The sequence below is a fragment of the Dunckerocampus dactyliophorus genome, chromosome 6, assembly GCF_027744805.1.
Source record: "Dunckerocampus dactyliophorus isolate RoL2022-P2 chromosome 6, RoL_Ddac_1.1, whole genome shotgun sequence".
Classification (NCBI taxonomy): Eukaryota; Metazoa; Chordata; class Actinopteri; order Syngnathiformes; family Syngnathidae; genus Dunckerocampus; species Dunckerocampus dactyliophorus.
Window position 1 is genome coordinate 16,846,471 of NC_072824.1, and position 10,363 is coordinate 16,856,833.

The 10,363-nt window shown below is 39.9% G+C and overlaps 2 protein-coding genes across 4 annotated transcripts; one reads left to right on the forward strand and one right to left on the reverse strand.

The window, feature by feature from the left end:
- LOC129182564 (neuromedin-K receptor-like) lies at positions 1-6,959 on the forward strand. 2 transcript variants are annotated; one of them, XM_054778836.1, is made up of 5 exons: positions 1-422; positions 1,080-1,268; positions 1,353-1,503; positions 3,929-4,125; positions 4,217-6,959. In XM_054778836.1, the coding sequence occupies exons 1-5, from the start codon at positions 127-129 to the stop codon at positions 4,437-4,439; spliced, it is 1,056 nt and encodes a 351-aa protein (XP_054634811.1). In that variant the 5' UTR covers positions 1-126; the 3' UTR covers positions 4,440-6,959. The 2 variants fall into 2 exon arrangements, with proteins under 2 accessions (XP_054634811.1, XP_054634810.1); XM_054778835.1 differs by having other exon boundaries at positions 2-494; positions 4,217-6,958.
- On the reverse strand, positions 5,726-10,042 carry si:ch211-145b13.6 (erythroblast NAD(P)(+)--arginine ADP-ribosyltransferase). Of its 2 annotated transcripts, none has more exons than XM_054778838.1 (5): positions 9,854-10,042; positions 9,588-9,669; positions 9,281-9,371; positions 7,794-8,464; positions 5,726-6,149 (listed from the first exon to the last, which is right to left on the reverse strand). In XM_054778838.1, the coding sequence occupies exons 3-5, from the start codon at positions 9,332-9,334 to the stop codon at positions 6,053-6,055; spliced, it is 822 nt and encodes a 273-aa protein (XP_054634813.1). In that variant the 5' UTR covers positions 9,335-9,371; positions 9,588-9,669; positions 9,854-10,042; the 3' UTR covers positions 5,726-6,052. The 2 variants fall into 2 exon arrangements, with proteins under 2 accessions (XP_054634813.1, XP_054634812.1); XM_054778837.1 differs by having other exon boundaries at positions 9,841-10,042.
- Between the last annotated feature and the right edge of the window lie 321 nt (positions 10,043-10,363).

A 10,363-nucleotide genomic window follows, 5' to 3' on the forward strand; every position in this document is an offset into this window, starting at 1 on the left:
GCATCACAGGGAGGGGTTGGTTGTATTTGGTTGAAATGTCAGGACTCGCTGATCACATGTTAACGTGTGGCAGCAGATGTGCCAAAGTGATTCCATCTTGAAGCAGGGCTGAGCATCCCCCCAAGTATGGCCTCTGACCCGAACGGCTCCATTTCCAGTAGGAGCCCGGCCAACCAGTTCGTTCAGCCGGCGTGGCGAGTGGCGCTGTGGGCCCTGGCTTATTGCGCCGTCCTCGGCGTGGCGCTGCTGGGCAACGCGGTGGTCATCTGGATCATCGTGGCACATAAACGGATGAGGACCGTCACCAACTATTTCCTTCTCAACTTGGCCCTGTGTGACGTGTCCACGGCCGCCTTCAACACGCTTGTCAACTTGATCTACGCGGCCCACGGGGACTGGTACTTCGGGGAGGACTACTGCAGGTTCCACAACTTTTTCCCGGTCGCTGCTGTGTTCGCCAGTATTTACACCATGACCGCCATTGCCGTTGACCGGTACTGTACATAGACTACACCCTATAATATACCTCACGTTTTATATTTACAATAATAACATTTTTCGTATTTATTATGTAATTGTTATAATTGCACAATCATTTTTAACATTATTTTTTGTTGTTTCGGTGTCTGTCTGTCTGTCTCTTTCTTGTGCAAATGATTGTCCTATAAATATCTGCTATTATAATAATTATAATAATGTTAAGGCTACTTAAAAAAAACTAATAATTCAAGTGCCTCATATTTGTTTACGTTTTGAATTGATTTTCTTATTTTTTGGGCAAAAACTGAAATGCATTTTTTTTCTTGAAATATGTATAACTTCTTAGCATATGCTTTACAAAATATCAAAGTGACGCTTGCATGGAAAGGGATTAAAAACGCCAATATGCCTCACACACTTATTAAACACATTTTCAGTTGTAAAATGTAAAGGTGTTAGGCTGGTTTCTGGACTCCAAGATAACTTTTTGTATGGTTTCCAGGACCCAAAAAGGTACATGTGTGTTTTCAAGCTCAAGTGTCAAGTGTCCAGAATTCCAACTCCATTGTTTAATTCTACTTTTTCTGCCGTGAGTATAGGTACATGGCCATCATCCATCCTCTGAAGCCTCATCTGTCAGCCAAAGCCACTCTAGCGGTAATCATGGCCATCTGGAGTCTGGCTGTGGTTCTGGCCTTCCCTCTTTGCTACTTCTCCACAATTCGAGTTCTTCCCCACAGGACCCTGTGCTATGTGGCGTGGCCACGCATGGCAGACGATGCCTTTATGTGAGTGCAAGAACTAAAATGCTGGATCATTATTTACTTTGGCAAAGGATGCATTTAGTGTACTTATTGTGTCCGAATCTGCAGGTACCACATCATAGTGACAGTTCTGGTCTATGTGGTGCCTTTAGTGGTGATGGGCATCACTTACTCCATCATAGGGATGACCCTTTGGGGAGGAGAGATTCCTGGAGACACATCTGATAACTATCACGGACAACTGCGGGCTAAAAGGAAGGTATAAGTGTGACATTTGACATTTGATAAGTGTGATATTATTCAGATTTACTTATTAGAAAAGGCAAGTTGCAATACATGCTGCTGCCTTTCATGCAGCTGGTGCCGTTCAAAACCCTGCCCAATGCCCCCCAACACCAATCCACTAGAGCCTAGGTTCTCGAAGTGCGGTACGCGTAGCCCCAGGGGGTATGTGATTAAAAATAAAAAACAATTAACGCCTAATTCTCACTATTAAGAGTGCATCTGAACGCCTCACAGCGCCTCCACAAAGAGAGAATATAGAGCAGAAAGCAGGAAGGAAAGTCGTTCATTGCTGTGCGTGCATTATATCAACAAATAAGTACATTTGATGATTATGTTGCATATCAGGAATATTTTAATCATGAAGATTTCATTTATAGTGGTTCCAACTCTCGAACTGCCCAGCAGTGAAAACCTGTGACTGAGTGTGTGTGTCTGGATGAAAGAGCGGGATTGCCCTGAAAATGAGGCTTTATCGCTGGTTGTATGTATTTGTGTACATCGGGTTCTGGTTTGTAATGTTTGCTAAACCTTCCCCTTCAATTTGATATCAAATGCTCTTTAAGCGTTGCTTCTTCCTGCTCCTTTTTGGACATGTGGAACTGTGAATCGTACAATGTGATGTATTCCAGCGTAACTTGTATGCATGTTCAAGAATAAAAGAAATGAATCAATACCAACACCAAATTATGCAGACTTAAATCTTCGCGAGGACCGCACGGTGGTCTAGTGGTTAGCATGTTGGCCAACACAGTAACAATCTGGAGATCGGGAAGACCCGGGTTCAATTCTCCCTTGTGGAGTTTGCATGTTCTCCCTGAGCGTGCGTGGGTTTTCTCTGGGTACTCCGGTTTCCTCCCACATTCCAAAAACATGCATGTTAGGTTAATTGGCGACTCTAAATTGTCCACAGGTATGAATAGGAGTGTGTCTATTTGTGCCCTGCCATTGGCTGGCAACCAGTCCAGGGTGTACCCCGACCGTCGACCGAAGTCAGCTGGGATAGGCTCCAGCATACCCATGACCCTAAAGAGGAGAAGCGGTATAGAAAATGGATAGATGGTCCATTCAAGCAGAAGGATCCCAACATCAGACTGGACTAAAAGAGGCGGAGGATGGTTACTTATCTATTTGTCAGTGCTCATGTGAAACTTTATCAATATTTGACCATGCAAAATACCATTTTGGTCTGGAATTACTTCAGTAAATCAATTAACCAATTAATCATGTTCAATATTTCAAGTTTATTAAGGTAAAAAAAGGTTTGTGTTTTTTAAGTGTGTAGGGGAAGGGGGCATATGGCTTCAGGCCAAATGTATGAAGGGGTACACGAGCTCCCAAACCTGTGTCCTGTGTAAATGGGATGTTTGCATCTAGAAAGCCTTCCGGTGTAAAAAAAACAAAAAACTGAGAATAACATGTAGTAACAATAAAATAAAGTTTATTTATAGGGCTTTCAAATTATTAAAATTTTTGATCAGATTAACCACAGAGTTCACAGTAGTTAATCATGATTAATCACCATTTGTCTTCCTGACTCTTCAAAGGCAATGAACCAACTGCAGTGAGGAAACTTTACCTCTCTGGCTGAGGTAGTGATTGTCGTGCAAAGCCTTTTGAACTCACACCAACTCTACCGGTGTATATTTGTTATTAAGCGCACTAGCGTGGTTGACATCATCAGACAAGTATACTGAGTGTAATACAGGGATTAAGGGCACCGCACCTGTCGCATCGTGATGCGTGATGTAAGACTCTATCTCGACAGCTGCAGGATTAATGCAAAAAGAGAACATTTCATTGATGACTGTCACATGTTGCAACATCGCTCACATAAATATTCACTGGAAAATGCAAAAACAAAAAATGATCTACCGCATTGGCTCTTTTCCAAGAAAAATATTTTTTACGACAAAATCAAAAGACATCAAAAGACAAACTGATTTTGTTTAATCACGTCGTCAACATTGCGGTATTGATCATCATTGTCTTAAAATTAGCATAAAAACCCCTTTGTTGTTTGCTGACTTGTCCAAATTTTGCTACACTTTTTTTGACAGTGGGTCTCTGTGTCACTGCTGCATCTCCCCAGTACACCGGTGTACTCAATAGCTAGTGACAGAAAGAAAGGCTCTGACTTGCTCAGGGAGAAGTCATTTGGTGCCACCTGTTGGTTTGCATGTACACATCTCTAAATCTCAAATCAAAAGCTTTTTTTGAGGGAAAAAATACCACCTTATCCTCTGGTAAATACAATATTCCTCCGTGACATCAGAACATCAGCTTCAGACTAATTGAAATAATATTCAACCCAGAAATAGGGATGCAGACAAACAGATGGAAAGATAGGTATTTGACTATTAAGTATTCAAGACTGGGCTGACTTTCTTCTTGCCCCGTAGATTGTGAAGATGATGATGGTTGTCGTGATGACCTTTGCCTTCTGCTGGCTGCCCTATCATGTCTACTTCATTGTGACGGGCCTCAACAAGCGCCTGAGCAAGTGGAAGTCCATCCAGCAGGTTTACCTGGCAGTGCTGTGGCTGGCCATGAGCTCCACCATGTACAACCCCATGATCTACTGCTGCCTCAACAGCAAGTACGTGCACTCACCCTTTACACGCACACGGTAGCAGCATATACTAAAACATCTGGGTCTGGATCTTGGGGTTTCCGTGTGTGTGTGTCAGGTTCCGGGCTGGCTTCAAGCAGGTTTTCCGCTGGTGTCCGTTTATCCGGATGTCAAGCTACGACGAGCTGGAGCTCCAGAACAGAAGACTTCGCCCGGGTCACCAGAGCAGCATGTGCACCCTCTCTCGTGTTGACACCAGCATCCTCAGCAAGGACAAAAGCGTCTGCTCTCGTGGAAATAGGTCAAAGTGTAAACCTGAACCCGCATGTAAAGAAAGTTAATTTAGTTAGTTTTAGTGGTTGAAAGTAGTTTTGGACCTTGGATATTCAAACTGATGGGTGTGCAGATTTAATTTAATTACTGACTTAATTTTTTTTTATTTTTTCTTAGCTTTAAGTTTTTACTAATTAGTTAAATCAATAAATTCAAAATAACATTTTGTTGAAGAACATTTAGTAACAATAAAATTAAGCTTGTTTGTAGGGCTTTCAAATTATTACAATTTTTCATCAGATTAACCACAGAGTTCACAGTAGTTAATCATGATTAATCACCATTTGCAGCTGTGTCTGAAATATGCCCATTTTTACTATATTTTATTGAAAAAATATAAATGACAGGACAGGATTATATATATACAGTGTATATATATATTTGAATGTATTAACAGCTCCAGATGAACGGAAAATTTTAATAAAGCTGAAAGATAGCACACATTTCTGAAAATCGATTTACCTAACACTAGTTTCTTTAATAGTAGCAGAACATTTGAATCACACTTTAACCATCTTATTATGCACAATGAGAGAATGCGCTCAAAGACAACACGTCATTTAAATCAGTTCACCTGTTTTTAGTGTATATTCTGTGATTTCCCAGCCTACTTAAATACAGCTAATTTCCGCATTAAGAGTTACAAAGTGAGTGATAACAATATCCACTTATTCATTTTCTTTGTATTTCTGTTTATTTAGACCGCACATACATGCATAGTAAAGATGTTGATGGGATGTTCGGAGTGTCCCTGAATGCATCTACTGTAGGTGGCAATGAGGAAGTGTCGTTGTCGATGACGAAAAGACTACAGACGTCTTTTGTGAGTTGGAGATACCCGTTCAGGTATGCTGTTAGAATTGCACTGATGTTGATGCGTTCGGGTCAGAATAAAGTTATTAAAGAGCGGCAAAGTCTTTGTGACTCTGTGGAGACGCTATAGTGGCTCTGTCTGCCATCATAACGGAGAGATGTGGCTTGACAAGAGTCATAACGTAATTAATGAAATAAATTAGTTACCGCCGTTGACGCACGATTTTGGCAGCCCTACTTCTTTAGCATCTGCTTTTCGCGTAGGTTAACATGGCGATGGTGCCAATATTAATGTTATGGTAAGTGTCATCACAAGATTCAGTGTATGTTTAATGTCTGTGTATATTAAAATATACTATGGATCAACAACTATAGGACTGTCTACTAAAATGTAAACATGTTTTACTGTTTCCAGTGTTTTTATATTTCCTATTACATGTGCACACAGGCCACATTACGTGCCCCAGTGTACTGTACGTAATAATAATGCTTCTATTTAGGCTTAGCTGTTGTAAAGGCCTATTAAAAACATCTCAGTTTCTGATCAACACTTTATTCTGCATCACAGCTTCATTTACAGTTGTTGAATTTATGAATGCACATCCAGATTTATCATACACATTAAAGGGAGAAAAAGGGAGAATCCCATGTTACTGTATGTAGTCATACAACAATTCATTACGATACACAAAATTGATTGATTTGACTATAATTTGCAAGACGTGACACACATGGATGTATACTGTAAATTATAGGAGCTGTATTGATACCAAGTGAGGATGCTAATCGTTGTTGCGTCTCAGCAGTTTCAAGAAAAATGCAGCCAAGTCATAAGTACCAACACCAGCCATTGGGGGGCGCTGCTGCCAGCTGAGGCCCTTCCACCAACTGGGGCAGTAGTAGCCCTACAAGGAAGAAGTAAAGCTTGGTTATCTCATTTGCACAGTTGGAATGTTGAAACCTGCTAACTCAGGGGTGTCCAAAATGCGGCCCAGGGGTCATTTGCGGCCCGCGGCATATTCTAAAAGTATAATTTACTAATTTATTTAACAAAACCCCCCAAAACAACAATACAAATGAAAAATTTGCAGTAATTTTACAAGGATAAAGTCAAAATATGACGAGACAAAGTTATAATTTAACAAGAAAAAGTCCTAATTTCCAAAGAAAATGTCATAATATTATGATGAAAAATTTAGTACCATAAAGTCCCACAAAGTTGAAATATTAAAGAAAAAAGATGGTATGTCCTTAAAGTCTTAATAGTACATTTTATGAGAATGAAGTCATAATTACAAGAAACATTTTTAAAAGAGCCTTGCAATTGGCTGCCGACCAGTCCAGGGTGTACCCCGCCTCTCGCCCAAAGTTAGCTGGGATAGGCTCCATCATACCCCGCGACCCTAATGAGGACAACTGGCATAGAAAATGGATGGATGATAAAATTTACAAGAAAAAGGTTGAAATAGTTGGACAATTAAAAAAATCAACAACAGCAGAAATGGAAATTCTAGCGAGAAAAAAAGTCTCATTTTTACGAGCATAAACTCATAAGATTATGAGGAAAAATAATGTCATTTTAGTAGCGCAGAGTTTGAATATTAAAGAAAAAATATGTTCTTTTTAAAAAGTCGTAATATGAGAACAAAAACAAAATAAAGTAATTTTTGGATAATTAGGTTGGGGGAAAAAGTTACAATATTATGGTAGTAAAGTCAAATTATTATGGGAATAAAGTCATAGTATTACGAAACGAAAATTTACAAAGATTATTTAAGAAGAAAGTTTTGATATTTGGAAAATAAAATTTTTTAAAAAAGCAGCAAAAATAGGAAAAAAATAGTAAAGAGCGAAGTTAATACTAATAATTGGCATTTTCACCTATACCGCAAAGCTAAGATGCAGTTTTTTCTTGAAATATATGTAACTGTATATGTGGCCCTTGCACCCTTTCATTTTCCACTATGTGGCCCTTGCTGGAAAAAGTTTGGACACCCCTGGTGTTCAAGGGATAGTTCGGATTTTTTGAGATGAAGTTGTATGACACCTCCCCCCAAGACGCTCGCGGTAATGCCGCTCTTCTTCCATCTTGTTTACGTATGCGTTCACAACGGGAGAAGATGCGAACATCTTCATCACATACACATGAATGCACAGGCGACAGTGCGCAGGGATACGGCAGGAGACATATATATATAATGCAGAGTGTTTTGTGAGGTCTGATTTTTTTGATGAGGCATCTTTGTGATGCAAATGTTTTACTCTATTGAACGCATATTGTTTTGGGAAGCCAAACATTTTACTTAAATAGCCCCAGTAACTAAGCGGAACTACGGTCCTCCTCACGGATCTCCGACTAGAACTGGACTCACGGGACCAAATAGGGGGGATAAATCACTGTTGGTGTAGTACATTGCTGATGGGGATGTCATACAACTTCATGTCAAAAAATCCGAACTATCCCTTTAACTCAATGGGTTGCAAAAGTTAGTTAAAAAAGGTGAAGAAAACAAACATGTTTACCAAGGATTATAATATATTGGTCTTACTGTGGGAAACTGTAACAGTTGTGCAAAGCCTCCAGTTTGGAATGTTTCAGAATGATCTCCTTGTAGTCGTCCACTTGTTTGACATCTACCACTGTGAACTCCTCTGTGGGGGACAAGATGGCAATGTCCTCCAGTAAGCCGCAAAAGCCCTCCAGGCTGACGAAGAAGCATGTGGTGATGTTGAAATACACGCCCCCCTCCACGTCCTCCTTCACTGATAGGTCCGAGTGAGCTGTGGTGAATCTACCGAATCTCACTTTTGAGCCCTTCTCCGCTATGTAATTAGCGCTTGACACCCGGTAGACATTTTTACACGTTGCTGGCTTTACCAGCTTCATGATGTCCATAAGCAGGAAGTGCAGGGACTTAAAGTGGAAGTCTCGCTTGTAGGTGCTGACGTTTACTCCCATGGTCTCCACTGCGTTGTTGAAGGCCTTTAAGAATGCATTTCCACTAGCGTAGGCCAAAAGAGCCGCGGTATGTTCCTTTACACCTCCCGGGAGAAGCGCGGGACACTTGTCGTTCCATGCTGTCTGGAAGCCCTCACTGCCGCTCAGCTCTTGTCCCAGCACGTCTGAGTGGATTAATTCCTCCATTGCCTGTTCCCTGCATCCCTGGTAGAGGTCGTCCACAGCATTCGGGGCCATGTTCAGTTGTTTCACTGCACTCACCTTGCAATAAAAGATCACATTTGGCTTTACGAAGAAAGATCTTTACCCAAGTCAACTGTTATAAGGGTACTTTTTTAAAACCAAAAATAAACAACAAAAATCCATTACTGCTATGGAAAAGCTCACATCGATTCAAATGTAAAGCAAATGTAAAGACTGATGCTGTATTAAAATAAAGCTTTTTCACGAGCTACCCGGAGCTATTTTTCATGGCATGTGTGGGCAGGTAAGTTCCACACAGCAGACGTGATTGTTTTTGTTGTGGCATGCGTGAAGGAAAGTGGGAGTAGGATGCTACCAAAGACACTACACTGCACACAGGGATCACTACAGGCTGCTATAGGCTTTTGTCATGCTTTTTCACGGAAATCAGCTGATACTCATCGGTGGCCGATCGATCAGAGCATCCCTAATGTTAACCATAGAGAAGGAAATGGTACTAGGAAGTGGTCTTAATCACTTTTTTTTTTAAACAGAACATTCAGTGGTGAGTCCTTTTACTCTATTTTTTCTTTAACTTTGTTTAAAACTTAGTTTTGCAGTCCGATGACAGAATGTTTAAATGTTACTTCAACCATTGTCTATGTAATCAATAAAGGGTGTCTGATGGTGACAGGTCGACCCTGAAACAAATACATTATATAGATAAGCAAAATAAAAAGAGTCTTGTGATAAGTGATAACTTTTTCCACTCATATAACATCCTTATATACTGTAGAATGCTAAGAAATGAGCATGTTTTTTTTTATTTTTTTTTTTTTAACATGATCATATCCAAATGACGGTTAGAATTAATATCAGTGACGTTGAACTTACTGTGCCGCAGACCACTGTGACGGTCACAAGTGCAAGGAATGTTTTGTCCCACATCTTCTCTCCTTTCTGTCCTTGTTTTCTACACAAAATGCTGCAATACAAAAAGGAAAGTTGAGTAATTGAGTCAGTGTTTTTAGTTGGGTTTTTTTTTTGTTGAAGTAAGACACGGTTGTGTTTGCTTAATTTGGCTTCTTGTTGAAATTCTTTAAGAATGACCACAGACAAATTTTATCTTGCCTGTTGAGCAACACTCATCATCTCCACTCTCAAAAACGTACTTGAATGATGGAAACAAAAAGAAGCTTACCTCTGTTTGGAGCAATATATTAATGTAATGGTGTGAAATCAGGAACTCAAGTTCATGTACAGCAAGCGTCAGGGATAATTCTCTGCAAAACAATGTGGGAAGTGAAAAAAAATTATCTTTGTTGGCAACTCCTTTTTCCTTTCCTGTGGAAGGAAATAGCACACCATTAGGAGGCTTTATGCCTAAGTTTCTGCAGCTACTGGGTTACTCTAACTGCTTTCAATCTGTACTAGTTGCAAATATTCCAACATACCATTCATACTCACTTTACCAGAGGGGTCATAGTGACACCTACAAAACAAAAACAAAAATAAACCAGTTAGAAAACTTTTAAGGTACACTCTTTTGACAAGTGCCCTATTCACTCTCCTGATGAGATGATATAGTGCTGTTTTCTTGCATGGTTGTGTTTCACCTCTTGACCTCTTCTAAGCGTCCTTCCTCATCTGCTACCACGACAGGACATTACATTTGCTAAGTTTTTAACCCAATTTTTAAATGTGTGTGGGAGGAGCGTCATCACACCCACATCCTCTGCAGCCCGTGGAGACGTAAAGCTGTCAGAGGTTTACTAGCAAGTATTTTTTTGAATTTCAGTGCATTGTTGTTATTCTGCTCCGCTGCTTATATACGAATAATTATCAATGACAGATATTTTCAAAATATTTTCTTAAATCTACAGATTATGTAACACAATACATCCAACTGGCATAAGTTTACTTCAACTACAGAAATAATAAATAATAATCGTGAATATTTAATGTTAACAATTTGAT